This window comes from Larimichthys crocea, chromosome XII (assembly GCF_000972845.2).
Source record: "Larimichthys crocea isolate SSNF chromosome XII, L_crocea_2.0, whole genome shotgun sequence".
Classification (NCBI taxonomy): Eukaryota; Metazoa; Chordata; class Actinopteri; family Sciaenidae; genus Larimichthys; species Larimichthys crocea.
The window spans coordinates 6,963,987-6,984,124 of NC_040022.1; the positions used below are offsets into that span (position 1 = coordinate 6,963,987).

A 20,138-nucleotide genomic window follows, 5' to 3' on the forward strand; every position below is an offset into this window, starting at 1 on the left:
ATTAAGGACAATGACCTGGTTGTTCTAAAAAGTTGCAGGTCAAAAGGTAGTGGAGAGGAGTAACATCTGAAGTGGGCTAGATTTACTAAAACCCCCTCCTGGTACTGCAAAAAAGAGTCATGTTTAAGAATACTTGTGTATTAGGATGTTCTGCAGAAGAAAAACAGAGCTGCCTGCTACACACCAATGACCATATGTTTTATATATGTACTATGTTGATGTTGTGGCAGGTGAAGGTACATTTTTGCAATTTGCATCAGATAAGACACCAAAAAATGCACAGATCGGTGAGATAGCTAAATTAGGCCATGTGGGCCATGTAACAGGAAATATTCTCACAGAAATCACACAGTGCATCAGTCATATTTATTATAATGTTCATCCAAAAGATAAGGCTACGAAATGTCACCCAGAGTGAATACAGAAAGAGTTGAATAACTTTTTCAAGTTCAGAAATGTTAGGCAACTTATTGCTTTGGATCTAAAAAATGAATCTTAAATAAAATGTCTTTTTTTTTATCTTTTGTAAATCTGATCTTAATAAAGGATAGAAAGCTTTAAAGGAATTTAAATGTCAAGAATCACACAAAATTGGTGAAGTCAGGTATAATCTCTTGATCGCTTATATCTTTCCACATTCCTTCTGTGTAACAAACTAGAGCAAAATCCCATGTATCTTTAAAACCTGTGCAAAAAAACAGATATCTATATAATAAGGTTGCAGACTATGTCCTGAGAGACGAGCAGGGCTATACAATCATAATACACCTCACATTATAGTCTTTTCTCCTAATGGGGTTGTAAAAGAACAAATCTGTTTGTTATTACCAATTACAGGGCATTATGGCCAATATCATTTGATATGCAATAAAATCTGCTCATATACACAAACAAAGAATATGATATTTCAGTGTAACACAGTGTGAGTCAGTAGAAAACAATTTACAATTCAGAAATGGCAGAACAGATCACAATGTTTTCATACAGTTCTGCAAAAAATGAACATAAAATAACAGGTGATGATGGAGGGACAAAGACACATGTCAAAGTATGTACTACTACTAAGCATTTAAAAAACAGACAAGCTACTGTAAACCAAGGCAGCCTAGAGGCTGTATTTTTTATTTTTTTTACTTGATTTTTTACTCCTTTTTTACAGTGAACTGTAACTTCACAGAGTGCTGCACTTGTGTCAGTCAGGACTGGTCATGTACATGAACCCTTCAAGCACATTTTAATAAGTTATTAAAATTCTATAGTACACATATTTACGTATACTGATAAACTTTGCTGTGATCTGTTTGAGATTTCCTATTTCAAATTAATGAAGTAAAAGAAACCTTTGAAAAAGATTGCAGCTGCACTCTCCAAGAACAAAACGACAAAAAACAAAGCTTTGGTGTAAATAACATATCAAGCATGGTGAAAGACAATGAAGAGGACCTAAAAATGACCATTCAATGATTTCTATTCCTATTTCTTAAACAACAAACATTGTAATGGCAGAGGAGCCTCCTAAAAAGACCACAGAAGTTTCAGCAGTAGATCCCCTTACAGTAGTGGTTTATGTAAATGAACTCCCATCTGCTGTACATGTACTGTACAGTACTTAAACCCTATAGACATGACACAGTGTAAAAACAGGAAGCCTAGTAGCAAGGAGCCATTTCAGTTATTTTTACAATATGTACAATTATTACATCTTGTTGTTGACAGCTATAACTACCTTTCAGCTACAGTAACTGGTCATGTGACAGTGTAAAGGATCTTCTTCTCATCCATTTCTCCGCTGCTACATTCCATCTCTGTCGTCGACCCCTGAGTTTTTCTCATTGCATTTAGTTGTTAGTTGCCTCGGTATGCTACATTGGTGAAGGTGGAGGTGGCTCCTTTATACAAAGGATTGTTCCCCTGGGAAATGAAAACAGAGGTACTGTTAAATTCAGTGCCACACTGACATCCAACTTTTTAAAGCACTTTTATTTTTCCCCTTTAGAGGGCAGCCATGTTCTGTTATTGGCAGTACTACATTGATCCCTACTGTAATATACCCATAGTGTTTTAATCATAATTATTTCTCACCGTATCCCATTTGGCTTTGGCTCTCTCCTCCTCAAACTTGGCAAACTCTCTACGGTCATGAATGGTGACCAGCAATTTCCAGATGAGTAAGCCAACGAGGCCCAGTAGCAGAATGGCTCCCGCCACTGCCATGAGCACCACCAAGATGTCTGGACCCTGAGGACACTCTAAGAGACAAGAACAGGAAATGGGACAGAGAGAGATAAAGAGTACATTTCAGCTCATGAAGTTAAGCAACCACTGACATTCAATGATAGACAATTTTGCAACTGCACAATGTTGCAGTAATACAGCATCAGAGTTTATCTGGGTTTCTGTGGTGTGTAGCTGTGGTTGAATGACACATCACCAGATGCACACTTCCCCTGTTGCTGTAGCCTGCCAGACACAGGCTGTCGTAATCATACATTTTTATTAAATTACATACACAAAATTCTTGCAGTACCTGGCTCTTTTACCACAAACAAGATGGAATTGCCACTGTCATCTTCGTAATACTGGAAGTGCACCAGGCAGTCATTCTCATCTTTGTACGAGCAATTCCTCGCATTTTTATCATGAAAAACTGAGGAATGAAGGTGATAGGAGGAAGAAGAAACAGTTAAATGATTTTAGATATAATGTTATTTTTAATAAACTTTAAATATTTATCAATGCAAAATATTTTTCTGACAAAGGTCATGCATGTATCAAGGCTGCTTTTCCAAACATTTAGCTAATCTGACCAACAGTAGGACAACCAAAGCAGTAACATAACAGGTTAAGACCACAGTATGTAGGACGGAGGTTAAAGATGAAATTCTCACCCAGTTCATTCACTACTTTAATTTCATCTTTGCAGACGGCATTGCAGGTGTTGTCTTTGATGTACTGTCCTCTCTTAAAGTGTTTACACTCAACACACTTCCTGCAAACAAAGTCCCATACATTTATACACTTTGTACACACTGTGTATACTATTGATGGTTGTAAGTAGCAGTGTATGGCTCAATTTAATATGCAAGCGGTAGATAAACTAAAATAAACATTTAAGAGAATAGCTTCTTACTATTATTAGCTGCTTATTGTGACTTTAAGACAAGTATCTCTGCTGTGCATGAAAACCACACCTGAGGTTGTACAAAATATGTGTGGGAGCAGTTTGTTGTCAGCTGGTGTGTGGACATATTTTTTTTACTTGCTGAAGATTTTTTTAAATTTATTGCTAGATGCAGAGCCTAGGGATGGTGAAGTTGGTCGTTTCCTTTAGTGTTGGTCGTTCAGTTCAGTTTGGTCAGGTCAGGTCAGGTAGTTTATTGGTCAAGATTATGGTCAGTCAGTGGAACACTTTACCAAGAACAAGATGTCTCAACCGCTACAAATTTGCAATAAAATTTGATTCAGAGGGTGATTTCTAATCATTTTGGTGACTTCTTGACCTTTTGTTACCATCAGTTCAAAATATTTTATGCCAAGGCAGAGTACGTTTGAAACCAGAAGTTAAACAGTTGACAATCCTACTGTATTGTACCATTAATCATTTAACCACATGTTGGTCTATAGGTTCGTTTGCATACACACTCTGCCGAAGGCTTTGTTTAGTGTGCTTAATGAACAATGAAGCACACTAAACAAAGCTCAGAAGCTCCTTCTTTTACCAGTTCAAACACTAAGTTAGGAACTTGCCTTTTTATAGTGCAGGAATCGGGACAGGTGGGGCATTTCTCACAGGTAGCTCCATAGGCTCCAACTTCAGTGCAATGACAAATCCCGCACTCGCAGTGACCCCGGCCACTGCACAGCATGCCAATGCTGGATGTGCAGGTGTCTGTGACTGTGGAGCAGTTACAGTTTGGTCCTTTCCAATTAGAATCACAATGGCATTTCCCACAGCGACACCTCCCATGATCTGAAAGAATCAAAAAGGATGAAGATGTGCTATCATAGTTCAAATATTGCATCTTAATTCATATTCATTCATATATGTTTTTTAGAGTCTATAATGACATGGGTGGAGCTGGGCAAACAAAATTACTAAATACAAATTGCACAATTGCAAAATTTGATTTTTTTACACGTTGCATGCTTGGGCAAGCATACCTGTAGATGTTTTTATAGATGCTGCAATTATGTTATTACTAGTATTAGGTGTACTGTGTTACTTCTGTTTAATTGATGTAGTTGTAGTTTGTTTTTTGCTGCATTTTGCTACTGGTTTATTAAGAAAACCAAGCACTAGCCTGCATTTTAATGATTTTAATAATGAGTACACTTAAGCTTTGTGTACATGATGTTTGTCTTTACATAACAATTTACATCTTCTCTTTAAAACGCTGTTAACACAATAGCTAATGAACTGTTTTTCAATCTAATCATGCTCAGGAAGAGGCAAGGGATTGCGCATACTTCTTAATTATCGCTACTCAGACAATAGTAGGAAATGTTCTTTTGGGAAAGCACACATAAATTATTCCCCACCTTCTTCTAAGCAGGCCTACACATGCGCAGACAAACACAAACTTCCTCAGACTCTGCTCAAGTGCTGAGGTGTAGAAAGCACAGAGGCTAGGTCATTCTAGGAACAGTGTTACAGTGGCCCAAATATTTACTGACAGAATCTGAAGGTGAGCTTTTCTCTCTGTATTACAGAGAGATACCCCACATCTGCACATTATGCTACCTTAGAAACAAAGACAAAGTCCCAGAGAAACAAGGTTTTTAAGAGGAAAGCAAACAGGATTTGGCAGTGGATGACTAAGAGAAAAGTTAGTGAGTCACAGCCCAGCTGGGTCATACTGGGGGAGTGCCTGACCATGAAATATCACAAAGGGTTCAAGGGTCTAACTCCAGAACTTCAAACAAATCATCCACTGTTGGAAACAATTCCCCAGTTTCCACCCAGTAAACTATGCCTTTACTTTGAGATTTAGACGCCAATGCTGAAATCTCTGAATAATCCTTCTAACTGTGTGAGCAAGATAACAACAATTTTAAAAACAAGAACAACCTTAGTCTCAAAAACATGACAAGATTACTTTGTCATTGGTCATTTATAGTTGGTTTAAACTTGACAAGAGTGAGCAGTCATCTTGTTCTTATTAGTTGTAAAGTTGATTCACACACATAAAAGAAAGTTTTAAGCTTTACATCATTCTACTCTTTCTGTGGGACTGCACAGTAATCCTGCCCATTAATCACATGCCTGGGCTTTGGAGAAGGTTAACATGACATCCCCGATAAAAGAACAAAAACAGGGGGAGACACAGAACAGTAAAACATAACATTACACTGTTCTGAAGAGAGAAGACAGACGGTCGTACTAGAGACATACTGGATACTAAAAGGCAAATTTCCAGCAGAGGAATGCAAACTTTCTTGTTCTCTCTTCCCTGATATTTATGGGCCCTGGGGCTATGCTTGCTGACTTCTGCTCTCTGGCTCTGCACCAGTTCCACAGCTCCTCGGCAGAGGAATTAATACACAGCCACAGGGAATATCACAGACAAAAAGCTTTGGGTCATGGTAGCTCCAATTGAGCTGGAGCTGAGAGTCACTGATTCTTTAAAGATAATAACGTCATGACTCTATTGAGACACAGCAACTTAGCACTCCCAGACTGAGCTCTGTGGACTGTCTTAGACCAGTTATGGCTTTGTGTGTGTGCTGTGTGTGGGTGGGAAGGATTGGTGAGTGTCTACACCCAAGACCTGGGTGTCATCATTAAAAGTCTTAATGCCCATTTCTCCTCCCTTGAGAAAGACTCTTCTTTGTTTATAAAAATATTATATTACATTATATATGCCAGGAAAATTCCAGCATGCAAACACACACATAACCCTCTATCTTCTCTTCTCTTCTCTATCTTCTGTAGCCCATAGTGCACCCACAGGAAGCCCAGAATATGTTTACTTAAGTTCTGGATGGTAAAACTATGAGGCTGTGGTAAGTGTATATCGTATATACACCATTTTGGACCACCATTACATCATCTGAATTTTGCACTTTCAGTTGAGTTCTCTGGAAACAAATAACCTTCACTGTGGAACTGTGTGGATCGTTGAACTGACTACTGTACATTAAAAGTGCACTTCTGTGATTTAGTAATGCACTTCAATACTTAACAATACTGGTGGTATTACAAGAGACAGAAAAAGAAGGATCAAATCTAGCAGAGGCTGAGATATTCTGACTTCTACCTCCAAAAATGCTACTTTCTTTGTTTCCCATAATTCAACTTCATATCAGCTTTTAATCAGACCATCTCATCCCAGCTTCCTAAACACCCGTCCAAGAGGACATTCCTAATGTCATCACTGGGGTTGGCAAAGCTCCAGCAGTGCCACAGGAAGCATATTATGTTAAAAGGCTAGAGTAGAGAGTAGTACTCCAAGAGTTTCCTTTTATATAATCAGGACATGTTAAACATGAGACTCTTATTACCACCTGAATCAGAGTTAATATAAATAGCTGAGATTTGTTCTGCTTAATGTGCATAAAGATACAAGAGCAGTGTCCTGTTCTGCTAGCCCCTCTCCTTACAATCACAGACCCAAACTGCTGTTACATTAAATTACCCAATAAAAAGGCCTATTAAGGTTTTATCACTGTGACAGAGTAACTGTGCACTGAGTTGTGCAGACAGCACCGTTGTGTTAAGAACATCAATCAAACTCAGTGCACAGACACATTTTTAGAGACCTGACAGAGGACTGAACATTTGTAAGCATTACTGTTTATGTTTAGCAGACAAATAATGTAATTATTTACATGTCCTTTACAGGCAACCAATGTCTGTCACAAGAATTGCACGTTCGTTTTTGAAAAGGTCGTCGATTCTTGATTAGTCAAGCTAAGTCTCAGAGAACTATGTAAACTGACTAAGGTGTTTACAGACTGAGACTGAGTGGAACCAACCAGAGTATGTTCCAGTGAAGTCAGATGAGGCCTCAGAACAGGGAAAGAGAAGAGGAAGGAAACTTTAACTTTCCTGCTATCAATGACTGAAAGTGAAATCTAGCCATCTAGGTTTTGAAATTTCTGCCACCCACTGATTTAGTTGCGATGTGTAGTAGTGTTTAGTATACTCACAGTAATGAAAGATTACTTTTAAACAAGACCTCTAGAGACTACACCACTGAGAAAATATGTCTATGGTGTATGCCATGGTTTCAAGATAATTAATGTTTTTTTAACCTTTATGTGTGACATAGTGTCAATTCATTGGATATTAAGCACAGCTGTAATTTAGAAACCAGATGAGGCTGTGGAAGTCCTTATCTGTATGTTTGAAACTTGTACTTAATTAACTTGTCTGAGTGTGTGATAGTTTTATCCAGAAGGAATATTTGTGTGTATTTCTGTTTTATATTAACATTGATTGCCTTATCGTGCAACAGGAGCGACTGTGTCTCATTATTGGCAGATCCATTAAGCAGTCTTCATTTGTTTTTTTTTCTTGCAAAATGTTGTGTGACAGAAAGAAGTGTATCTACTCACCAGAACACAGTGCTCCTTTGAAGCGCAAGCAGTTGAAGTCATCACATTGGCAGTATTTGCCCCACACCTCACCAAACTCATTTGCATGACAGGAGCACTGTCCACACAAGCAGTCACCTCTCCCGCTACAGAGTGGGCCTCCTGGTTTCTCGATGCAGTTGTCATTATTAGATGAACTGTAATCTTCCACTGAACACTCACACCGTGGGCCCAGGCGCCCTTGGTGACACTGACACACGCCACACTCATAGGTCCCATTGCCGTTGCTACAGATGGAGCTGTTGGCTACAGCTTTTGCCTCACAGTCGCAGCTACAGGCAAAATCCACGGTGACCTCCAGCGAATCCTTGAAGCCTCGAGGTTTGATGGTAAAAGTGCGATTCTTCTCTTTGGGGCAAGCACGCAACTGAACCTCCACGCTGAATGACACCTGAAGAGGAGGAAATGTGTCTTTGTGACAATCTGTATGTTTAGATATCAAATGTGCATGTCAGCTTGTCAACTGAACACGTACTGTGTCTCCAATCTTGAGGCCAGAACAGTGCCTAACCCCAGGTATGACTTCCTCATTTAGGCAGGTGGCATTGAAAGAGAGACTCAACTCTTCTGGGACATCAAGTAGCTCCAGCTCTATTTTAGAGCGGATTTTCTGCTCAACATGAAGTTATTTATCAGAGATTACAGTATTATTACAGTTTAATTGTGTCACACTTTTTCCACAGATGAGATAGATTACACCAATTTGTGTGTTAAACCTATTAAAATCCTTACCTCATAAGCCTCCTTAATGAGCTGAATAACATTACCAGAGTCATCGGACAGTGTTCCCACAGTTGTGCCTGGAATGAGCTGACTGTACGCCTGGAAAGACAGATATGGCAGCAAAATGATGAAAAGTTTTTTTTTTTATTAGTTTTTTTTTTTTATATGAATAACCTAAACAAATTAATGCTGTGGCACAAGCAGTGTAGTTTGTTTACCTTGTAGAGTGGCTCCACATAGGCGGTGACAGCAAAAATTAAATTTATATTGTTTTCAGACATTTTATCTGTCATGAGCGCCAATGAGGGATAGTCCTGGGAGACATAGGAAGCAAAATGTTTTCATTGGAAGTAAGTTCTGTCCAACAACTCAGAAATTATTAAAAATCAAAGTGAATTACTGATGTACTTAAATGTCTGTCTTTACCAGGACAGTAGATTTGTTATAATTGTTGTCATTATCAAGATGACATTGTCCATCATTAGGTTGGACAATTCCAGCTATACGTCCATCCAGAGCGATGTGAGTTTTGGCATCAGTTGTGAATACCAAAAGGTGTGAAGCATCCGCACGCCATCCAATCTTCTCCTAATGATGATGGACACAGAAATAAATATGACTGGTAAAGAAAAGACTAATATGTATGTATGCGCACACTCAGTTTTCTAAGTCAGTGAGCATGTGTATGTGTATCTGTATTTGATTACATTTCCATACCTTACACACCACAGCCTGCATGACAGCATCAAATCCACCCTCTGGAGCATCTCTATTTCTAGACACCTGCTGCTTCCCCACCTCCTCAGTGAAGCGAGCTACCTTCTCTGTCAGTGACAGCACATTCTTGAATCCGAATTGAGCCTTGCATGTAGTATGAATTCTGTATATTGAATAGGTGAATGGGGATAGGAAACCATTGAAGAAGAAAATTTATTTCAAGTTGTTAATCACAAGTGGACTGACCTTTTTATAATTTCTAACACAAATATACCCCACACAACACCTACTGTAGACAAGGGTTTTCCACTGCCTCTGGAGGATAGGTGTACATGTAAGGGGATGTAGTCTTGTCCACAAAGGCTCCAAACCCCATGCGTAATTTGCTTGTTTTTTTGGCCATGGTCGCGGCAAGCTCATTACCCAAGGTGCGAAGGCGAGCTAAATCATCCTTCATTGAATAGGAAAGATCCATCAGATAGTAGAGGTCCACTGGGTAATCCTCCACCTGCTTTACTGACACACTGAACCGCTTGGCATCACCTAGGAGGAAAAGAGTGGATGGCCCCAGAGATGGAGGAATGCGTGGTAGATTGAATTAGATTTGTGTCATTAAACCTTTCATGTGAAAAAGTACATGTACAACAATAGTAATTGTCTTAAAGTTGCCAATGCATGGATTTGGTCTTGTAGCAGTGTTGTTCACATCTGGTCTTACATTGTTGATGTCTGATTGGATGTAAAAGTACCTGGTCTTAGTGTTATACTGAGTTTCTGAGGCCTTAGCTGAGTAACATCATCAGCAGCTCCAGAGGCCTTAGCACTGAGCGGTGTGTCCTCTTGAATTGTCAGGGTGCTGGAGGGAAACTCCACAGATGCACTACTACACCCTCCATCCAACAGATTCTGCTTCAGGTCACAGCGGGATACACTGGATCCCCCCATTCCAAACTCCTGAAACAATCACATGCAATCTATTAGGCACTCAAGCAGATGACAAGTTAATAAATCAGCATTACAAAAAAAATCTATTAAAAATGCTACCTAGGTTAGCATTTATAAAATGATGTTGATTTTCCATCCAATAACAAACTCAGCTATCCCAAGTACAGCCAACACCCATGTTCGTCTTAATTTTAATCTCATTAGTTCAGAAGCTGCAGTGTATGAGTGTGTGAAAGAAAAACTATCTATAGTGGATGACAGCACAAAGAATGTTGTTGGGAAATGAGGTTTCTGTTGTAACTTGCTGCACTGAGTAATGACTAGGAGGAGACACTATGTGTATGTATCTGTTGGTGTTTTTACCTCCTGAGAGCACCATGCACAGTTAGGGTGAACAGCCAAGCACTGTTGACAAGTGGCAACTCCTTGTGATGTGCAGATGTTGGAACCTGTGACAATTACACCAACAAGCAATGTAAGAAAACATGTTTCCTTTCCGAGCTAAAGAGACATAGATGATATCACTATCATGCAACTTTGTTTAGCATCCAGGAACACCATGGCCACCACAGGCAGTCTTTCACATGAGTAGCCTACTGTGCAATCATTTAAGTGTTTGATGAAAATTCGGTGCAGATAATAAATGATGCTAATCCTCAAGTCAACAAATGTATTAATTTCAAAACCTTTTCTAACTGTTATCTTATATGACTTCCGGGTGTGGCTCACTAGAAGTTTACACACAGCAGTGACCAACGTTTCTGACACCTTCCTGAATGTGGGTTTAAAAAAAAAAAAACAGAGACATCAGAGAGACTATACTTGACTATATGAGGAAATGTAATAGATTTATTTTAAATCTTGAATGATTGCCTGAAATCATACCAAAAATTTTCAATTTATATCCAAATTAATGGATATGGTCAAGAGTTCCTCAAGTGAGTTTTTAAAAAGATATTACAAATAATAGACTTGTAGAAAAGTCTGTCCCGTGTTTTATTCATTTATTTAAGTTTTGAGTTAATTGAGGAAATGTTAAACCATCAAAGCACATCCCCCATCATTTGCTGATGATGAAATGAATCTTGATTTTGCTTAGGAGGACCCCTATCGCTTCATGGGAAACGCATCGCGACTATTTTTACTCCCATATAAGGAAAGGTGGTGAAAGCTCCAATGCAGCAGCACAAATACAACCAACAGTATCGCCCCATTCAAGTCAGCTAACATTAAATGATTAATATTTTATATAAATGTTAGAAACATATGAGAACATTATGTTGATTAACTGCTCATTAGTGTATGCACTGTGAATATCAACAGTTGGTGGTACCCTCAAAGATAACCCCACAAGTCGGGCGGAAACACCCCGAGGTCGCCTAAACAGGTGAAACTTTTCAAAGTAGCCACGGGAATAAAAGTGATCTTACCAAAAACGTTTGGTGCCGATGACAAACAAAGAAACAGTATCACCAGACGGTGTAAAAAAGTTCCCATGGCTGGAGAGTGTCGGAGCCGAACAGGCACGAGTCGTCCGTGTGTTCCCTGCGGACTTGTTCGCTTCGAAACTTGAACGCCTTTCCTCATTCTTCACTTGACTAAATACATGTTGGGTCATACAGCCTGGCCCCAGGATAGCTCACCATCCACTAATCACGGAACGGCTCGGTTCATGGCGTGTTGACACTAGTTCCTTACTGTTTGGTAACATCTGAACAATTGAAGTAGTTTTCTATGAAATGATACAGTCTGCATAGATCAAACTCACGTTTTTTGAACATCATGCCACAATAAAACAAATCTATTTACGGCATATACATGAATCGTTTTCTTTATCTTCTGCACTCTCACTATTGCATTCACAGATTTTCACCTTTTTCCATCTATGAACAACTCCTCATTTTCCATTGTGAGTTGCACAATGGACAAAATAGTGGTATTGAACATTAATTATATGATTTTGTCATTTATGAGTGTAACACTATAAATTAGTTTATAACTGGGTCTGTAGTGGTAGAATATTTAAACTCAATTTACCGGGCTGCGGTTTTAAATACTGGCGATAGGCAGCCTTTTGGACACTTGCATGTACAGAGGTGTTTGGATTTTGCACTTTGTGATTTGTTGCTTCAAATAAATGATGAAATAATGAGAAATTACTACAATAGTATTTCAACAAGAATAAAAGCCCTGCCTTATACTGGATTGAAAAGAGTCCAGCATATAACAGTTAATGCATAATCTGCACAAATGTGCATGTAATGTAAAGCAAAGTTCAAGAACCTGTCATGAAATGTGTGTTGTGTTCTTTTAGAACTCTAGGCTCAAAATCTATGTATCACCTCAAAGACAGACGACAGTTGAAAGTTGTAGCAGAACGACCCCTAGTGGGAAAATATATATAAAAGGAGTAATAGAGTGAATACAGGTGATAGTGATCAGAAGTCATTTCTTCATCTTTTAGGCTCTAAAAGGACAGACTTTGCCACAAGCTATTGCCGTAATATGCATTCCCTAAACGGTTTATCCGAGCTCTTTCTCACTAATCTATTCTGATAAGTGGCTGCCTCGGAAAACCTCTTCCCATTCCACTGAATGATGGAGCATGTGGGAATTTGCCAGCTTCTAAAACAAGAAAAAAAAAGAAATAAAGAGAAAATGAGGCAGAAAATGGGATAAAAGCTAGGATTGCCTTCTAGAAATGAACTTTGGGAGGCATGTGATGGTGGTGTGTGTGGTGGGGTTTGTAGAGGCAGACAATGCTTCTTATCTCTGTACTTGTCCATTTATTGAATCTTTATCCCTGTGCCCTGCTCTTATTCTCCGGCTGGTTGCTAAGTTACTGCCACCCGTGTCCAAGAATTGCCGCTAGAAGAAATGACAGAAATAGAGAAATAAGTAGAAAAGCTATAATAGTCAACTGTTCTGCTGGCATTAAGCTCTCTGTGTGGGTGGATGGTGCAGGTAATACACTGTGGGCAATCAAACTCCATCTCCACTATTGACTGATTTGGATCTATTGGCACCAAAGCCTTTTGTGGTGACCACCCCCACAGATGAATGGTATTTTGGGAAGAGCACAGCACCAGTTGTCCTTAGTAAAAAGCAGGAGACTGGGTCAGAAGGCAGCCAATTAAGACTGAACAAGAAGCGAGGGAGGAGGGGGAGTGGAAAAGGGGGATGGAAGGGTCCTGACCTTTGTTACAGATCTATCTGGAGCCTTTTAAGTTTTTCACTGAGTCTCTGAACGCTGTCACAGAGAACCAATATCAAAAACACAATCGCTCTCAGAAAAAAAATGTGTTTGGTTAACCACAATCGGCTTACCCTTTTCTGCTGTGCTGGGTTAACTAGTGAGTGGGAGGGTCAAGTAGGGGGATATGAGTTTTTCTCAGATGAAGTGTTCACCAGCTTATGAAATATGCCCTGAAGTCACTGACAAGGGACAATGTGTGTTTGTGTTGTGATGCTGTACTATCTGATGTGCCTCAGACTCTTCCAGCCCCTCTGGATCTGCAGCTTACATTTCAATCTCAGGGGATGACAGCTTATATGGGGAGAAAGTAAAAATAAATAGATAAGAAATCACTGAGATATGACGAAAGGAGAAATGGAAAGAGTCCATGTTCTTGTTTTTTTGTATCACAACATCACAACAGTGGGAAGTCTAATCTATACAATACTGTTAAATATAAGAGAGACAGCTGAAAATAAAGACAACCTGACTGAATGTGACAAAGAAATGTAGCCTGCATTACTGAGTTGTGGAGATGTGTCTAAATGGAAATGAGGTTAATAGGTAGGGGCTGGAGGAGTGCATGAGATGTCTGCGTTGGAGAGACAGAGCAGGGTTTTCTTCAATTAGATTCATGAAATCTGTAATCTGTTTCTCAAACAAACAGTTTAACACCAGCCATTTAAATGGACAGGCTGCAGTAGGTACACAAGGAACACACACACACACTCTCAGAGAGTCTAATATTCCCCTGCAAATCAAACCAATGAAGTCATTATCACCTTAAAATAACTTTAATGACTGATGGTTACTTAGTGTGGGGTTGATGTGGGGCACCACTCTGTAGCACTGTGTCCCTGCAATCTACATCAGTTTGTAATTAATGACTGTATTTATGTCTGCGTGATTAACAGTCTCAAAGGTGGGTTTGCCACCCTGAATATCAAAACATTGCCCCCAACACCTTCCATGGCTCTTATGATTCATTTTCTATCCATATTTAATCTCCAAAACACAATGCATACTCTGCTCACCTTGGTGTTTCCTGGCATTTAATTGCACGCACACTCTCTCCAGCACACACAGGGACAGAGCGGCTTCTGCACAGCCCTGTGTGTGCTTTGATCAGCTAATAAAGGGGCATCGTAGGAGGAATCTGTTAATTGAAAAGAGGGAAGTCTGTTCCCTGTGGGGTGGAGAGACTTGAGAGGGTGTGTCCATTTTGAGTCCTGAGTCATGTCAGGCCCTGTGGCAGCACTATGAACAAAAATGATGTAGGGGTAAGGAGGAGAGGGGAGGTGGGTGGGGTCAAACACAACATCCTTGTTGCTAGGGATGTCTTCACTTAGTTTGTGTTGCTAGGCTGCCAATTCCCTCATGTTAAGTGGAAATGCCCCCCCCCCCCTCTCCTCCGTCCAGGCACCTCATCGCTCCCTCCCTCTCCTTTTCCTCTAAACCAAAATAACTTCACCAACCATCTGTCACTGGGCTCACAGGTCTACTGTTGCTTAGGAACAAGTCAGACACTCACATTCATGTCTATATGCATCCTCATATGAATATATCTTCATATACAGTTATACAAACAATAACCACTAGTTAGAAATATATCTCTGTCCCTAACCCGGTACATCAATAAAATGTGCTGCATTCACTGGGAATCCTCAGTCTGATGCGTCAGTCTGAGAGTTTAAAGTTATAAATCAGCTACAGGTTCTTGTGTTCATGAACTTTTAGAGGACAAAAACTTCTTGAAAGACATTTAATAATGTTGTGAAAATTTTTCAAAAGAATTTGATAATTACTTCAAAGGGGCAACATATTCATTTGAACTGTCCTCCATGACTTTCCATAAACTTTCTTTTCATTTGTAAATTCTTTCAAGTTTTTCCAGTTTAAACCCTCAAACAGGCATCGCTAGGTTTTAACTGAGGAAGAGGATTTACATATTGACAGAGAGATGAAGTGTAAGTACAAACTACTTTCCATAATCACACTGCAATGGATAATAGAACAGAACCAAAGTGCGCAGCATTGATTTACATGCTGTCAATTAATTTGCTGTAACCAAATCCAAGAGCTAATGAGATTATTTGATCTTATTGTACATGAAAAATACTCATTGTTCACCTCCTGTTGTTGGCTGTTAGTAAATTATCTGAAAGTAAACCATCACCAGGCTTATGAAATGTACTTGTGAAAGAAGCTAATCATTGTTTGTACATATGCTTGTCAGTTGGTGGCTGAAAGCTGCTTACCCAGATATCAGGAGCATCCCAAATTGAATTTCATGGCCTTTGTTTTTAGACAAACAGTAGATTAATTTGACAGGCTTGGCAGGCAAGTCTTGAGCAGTCGTTTCAAAAAGTTTGAGGCAGTTTTTTTTTATTAACTTGTCGAAGTTGTTGTCACTGGAACAGTTCAGTTTCACAGTGAAAACTGAGATATTATGATAAAAAGAAAAAACTTTTTCTGCTGTATCTTTTAAAGAACATTTGAGTATGTTTGCATACAATATAATTCCATTATTTGGGGGAGTTGTAGCACCTGCAATCCTGTTGGGAAGCAATTAGTAAATACATATTAAATTGGTACCCAAGATCATTTAACCAAGATAGTTTAATTATTATTATTATTATTATTATTATTATTATTATTATTATTATTATTATAACACATTTTATTGGTAGTTTAATAGCTTCTAATTTGGTTTTAGTACCTTAATTCAGTGATAAAGTTTAGGTTAAGTTTTTTTCATTCACACATGAATTTCAAATGTTTGAAATTTCATAGCACTGTTTTTGTCAGCTAAATTACTAACTCTGAAATGTAAATACAGACTAGGTGGAAATCTGATCAGATTATTTTCTCTCTGCTCAAACGTTCAAACCTCCTGGGCGAGTATCCATCCATAAAGTAATCTGTGTTGATGTCCAGTACATATCTACTTCATCACAGGCATCAGAAAAGGGGAGAATCTTGCAAACTTAAGTTTTATGCATGGTTGAAAATCAGCTGAAATATGCATGAGTATTCTAATAATAAAATCACGTGAGTTATTTAAAAATTACAAGCAGAATGACATTAGGACTAATGTTACTGCTGACCTGAAGAGGGAATACTATCTTTGATCAATTTGTTCCAAACGCATTCATATTTCTTTAAAGTTAAATAATTTATTGGTTAGAGAGATAATATGGGGTAATGTAAACTGTCAAACCAACAACAAAACAAAAGGTAATTCAAAGGGGAATACTAAATTATGACACTACGTATTTACAGTTTTTCCTCCACAAAATAAAATTTCAGCATGTCGATACAGTATTGACCTTGTGAAATGAGACGTTACATTATGGATGCTGAAGGAGGTGAGTGATGAGGGAGAATAATATCAGCTACATATAGATAGAAGAATACTCCATTATTGTGAACGGAATCAATAATGATTTCAAATTTCAGTTAAATTGTGTATTTGCACTCAAACATGTTTTCCCAAGGCTCCTATTTCTTTACACATCATGCTGCTGAGCTTTCACCTCCACTTTAGTACACTGGTATCCCAGGCAGTTGCACTAGTTACACACAACACTTGAAAGACAAAATGTTATTTTAATAACACATTCCAATAAAAGCAGAGAGCTGTCTGCTGTTCAGGGATTTCATTTCAGCTGCTTGTCTAAGGAAACAGCAGTAATAGTGAAAGCATGGGAGCCAATATTTCTGATAAATATTTGCCATGGTTCAATCATAGTTTATTAATTCATGACTTCATTTCTAAGTTATAGCATGCTGTGCCTATATTGGGCTCTCTCTTGAGACCCCAAGCTGCACCGACAGTTTCCTCAGGAATAAGCATTAAATTCCATATGAATAACTCGTTTTGATTCTAACTGACCTAATGCTTTCAGGTTTTAAGGGATTTTTTTTTAACAATTCATGAGAAGCCTTCAAAGTTTATCTATGTCTGAATCAATATTGGTATGGGTTTCTGGCGTTATTGATGTGCATAAATGAACACTATGTCAAGTTTCAGAAGAAGACACTAACCAAAAAACCTTGGTTATGAGTCATTTAACTTCCTGAATCAAGGGACTAACAGGAAGTACCACTTGTCTGAAATACACTCACTTGTTGAAGGGTTTTTAGGAAACATTACTCAAGACGAACGGAAAAGGAAATCTGGTAGAGTAAAATGTGTATCTAATGTTAAAGATCTCACTTTACTCTTGTGACAGCTATTCACCAAAAGATACAAGGAACACTGTGATATATAAGAAATAAGTAGAGTGCCAGATTAAGATTTGTTCTAATTGAAATGATTATTTATTTGCTTGTCTTGTTTGTACATCAGAGGAGCAGCGCGTTATCTGAGACCATCTGACTACCTCCCCTGGTGAGGAGTGGTGGTGTAGTCCACAGGGAACTCATCATCACTTTAAAACGCACCAGAGACTTGGCACAAAAGAAACGCTCGCAGGCGAGCACAGGCGCAAAGGGACTGTCTCTTATTACACTGAAGGGAAACACGTTTTGCACCTTGCGCACTGTCGAAGAAGACTCACTTAAAGTCATAAAAACGTAGACTTTGAGTTTAAAAACTTACTTTTGGCTGCACCTGATGCGACGCTGTTTAAATGCAGCAACAGTGATGTGGATGTGGTCATTACGCACGAACTCGAGGTTTGCCTGTAGATCTGGACTTTGAAAGGCGTATTATTTTTTTGTTTTCTTTCTCTTTTTTTGTATGAACAGTCACATGACGCAAACTGTTGCTTGGAGTTCAGATTTTGTGGTAAGACTGTGTCTGTCAAGTGGAGTGGAGTCGCGTGTCTATTTACCGATAACCTGCAAGGAAACATGAACGTATCTTTCTTCGACGTGACCCAGGGCGCGCTGTTTAACGGGAGTCAGACCCTCGCTGGGACTCTTGCGACTTACTCCGGGAATGGCACCGACAACGTGGTGACCGGCGACGGCGGAGGGAACCTGGTGTTGGCGCAAGATGAGCGCAAACTCTTCGTCATGCGTGTGGTGCAAATCGCTGTGCTGTGCGTATTGTCGCTCACCGTCGTGTTCGGTATATTTTTCCTCGGGTGCAACTTGATGATCAAATCGGAGAGCATGATTAACTTCTTGGTGAAGGACCGGAGACCCTCCAAAGACGTGGAGACGGTCATGATCGGGCTCAGCTAGAACATAGAGAGTAGTACATACTGTGGAGAACTGGAGCAAAGATCCGCTCCGGTATGAAGATGTGGACCGCGTTTCCTACCGCAGGTCAAGATCGACATCTGCATGTCAAAGACGCTCTCTCTGTGTCCTAGTGAGGAAAGATATGCAAAAACTTCACATTTCCTTCCGAAAAACTACTACAGGACAGTAGTCCAGCGACCAATGTTTGTGCGTAAAGTTTGTGCGTAAAACAGGGGAAATTGTTTACACGTGGGCCGATCTGTTGAATCTTTTGAGTAAATTAAATGTTGCCAACTTGAACAAAGTGACGAAAATGTTTACACGCTGTTACCTCATTTTTTGTTAAGTTATTTCTTTCTTTTTTGTAAATTTGAAATGATTGTTAGTGAAAAGCATGATTGTGAACTCTTATAGTTCCACCTCTGCCAGTGTACTGTGTGGACGTGGTGGATATGTGGGTATTCTCTAAACAAAGTATTTTTCTTGGTCTCGTTTGGTACATACACTCTAAATACTGAAATCTTGCACGTTTTTAAAAAAGAAACTCAGTCACAGCTTTATGGAGTGATTCTGGTCCTGTTTGGCATGCTCGCTAATTGATCTGTAAAGTGATTTTTGGACCCGTTTTTGCACTTTTGAAATCACTGACTGATGCTGCATGAATTATTTTGTATCAAAAAAACAAACAAACAAAAAAAACTTGAAATTGCAGCATGCAATTAAAACACTGAATGACCATATTAAGCTTTGTCATCTGTTAATTAACATGATCAATATTTTTCAGATTTGTTGTGTATTAGTTGTTTTTTTTTTGATAGATTAGGTTTCAGCAAATTATGTTTACAGATATATCTTGCTTCCAATACTGTGTTCTTTCATCCTAGAACTGAGTCATCACAATACCAATCTCTAAAAAAAACACTTTTTCATTTGAAACTAATCAAATCAGACTTGTGAAATGTTCTCTGGTGTGCTGCTGCCTTCACAAGATGAAAGCATTAAGTGGATATATCAACACAGTAAATTTACTTTTAAATTTAATTGGAAGGAAAATACACACAAAATGATATTTTACATAAAAAACACACAAAAAATGGTGTGGTAAGATCACATGGCACAAACACACACAGTTGCAGTGTGAAGAGGTGATCAGGGGCCAGGCTGAGTTGTTCATCTTGGGGACAATATGCCGAGCATTTAATCTGATCTCTCTGAAGAGTGACCAGCTACAATCAAGAGACATTCACCCTCACCATGACTACTTAACTTTCCAGTAGCCCACACTGCACTGCACATGCATGACATCCATGTTCATTTTCTTTTGTGCTACTGTAAAAGAAACCGTAAATATGAATAAGCTAAAAGTGAATGTACCTCTCTGCAGCTTTAAAGGATTTCACACAGAGAACATTGGGACATCCAACTGTCATTGTGCTTTAAGATGTCATTACTCTGCCTGTCCCTTAGTGTCTGCCTGCACATTACACACCTCTTTCCTTTTTCAAGAAAAGAAAACTATTCCTATTTCAGACAGGCAGAAAACCCACAGACAGTTTCACTCTGGGTGTCTGATATTAGGTTTCCATTGTATCGAGCTCAGCATTTTGGTTCAATTTCACTTCTATTTCTTCTTCTCTATTTCCATCTGCACCCCCTCCTCCTTCTCTCTCATGTGCCCCACTCAGAAGCAACCAATGTTCTCATTATTATTTCAGTACTTGTTAGGAGA

General features: G+C 39.0%; 2 protein-coding genes across 2 annotated transcripts; one reads left to right on the forward strand and one right to left on the reverse strand.

Moving 5' to 3' along the window:
- Positions 1-344: 344 nt before the first annotated feature.
- itgb3a (integrin beta 3a) lies at positions 345-11,594 on the reverse strand. Its single transcript, XM_010740030.3, has 15 exons — positions 11,412-11,594; positions 10,345-10,430; positions 9,786-9,990; positions 9,327-9,579; positions 9,037-9,199; positions 8,746-8,907; positions 8,538-8,633; positions 8,329-8,418; positions 8,072-8,206; positions 7,558-7,987; positions 3,748-3,970; positions 2,889-2,989; positions 2,528-2,647; positions 2,083-2,249; positions 345-1,911 (listed from the first exon to the last, which is right to left on the reverse strand). Exons 1-15 carry the CDS (start codon positions 11,566-11,568, stop codon positions 1,846-1,848), a joined length of 2,454 nt encoding a protein of 817 aa, XP_010738332.3. The 5' UTR covers positions 11,569-11,594; the 3' UTR covers positions 345-1,845.
- Positions 11,595-17,601: 6,007 nt separating this feature from the next.
- rprml (reprimo-like) lies at positions 17,602-19,141 on the forward strand. Its single transcript, XM_019258678.2, has one exon. It carries the CDS (start codon positions 18,074-18,076, stop codon positions 18,407-18,409), a length of 336 nt encoding a protein of 111 aa, XP_019114223.1. The 5' UTR covers positions 17,602-18,073; the 3' UTR covers positions 18,410-19,141.
- The last annotated feature ends 997 nt before the right edge of the window (positions 19,142-20,138 follow it).

Bases quoted from the DNA above. Each gene is read 5' to 3' on its own strand.
- itgb3a (XM_010740030.3), bottom strand. From the start codon at position 11,568: ATGAGGAAAGGCGTTCAAGTTTCGAAGCGAACAAGTCCGCAGGGAACA. The intron at 9,991-10,344 runs GTAAAAACACCA...TGATTGTTTCAG, and splicing joins GTGCATGGTGCTCTCAGGAG to GAGTTTGGAATGGGGGGATC. The intron at 3,971-7,557 runs GTGAGTAGATAC...TGATTCTTTCAG, and splicing joins CAAAGGAGCACTGTGTTCTG to ATCATGGGAGGTGTCGCTGT.
- rprml (XM_019258678.2), top strand. From the start codon at position 18,074: ATGAACGTATCTTTCTTCGACGTGACCCAGGGCGCGCTGTTTAACGGG.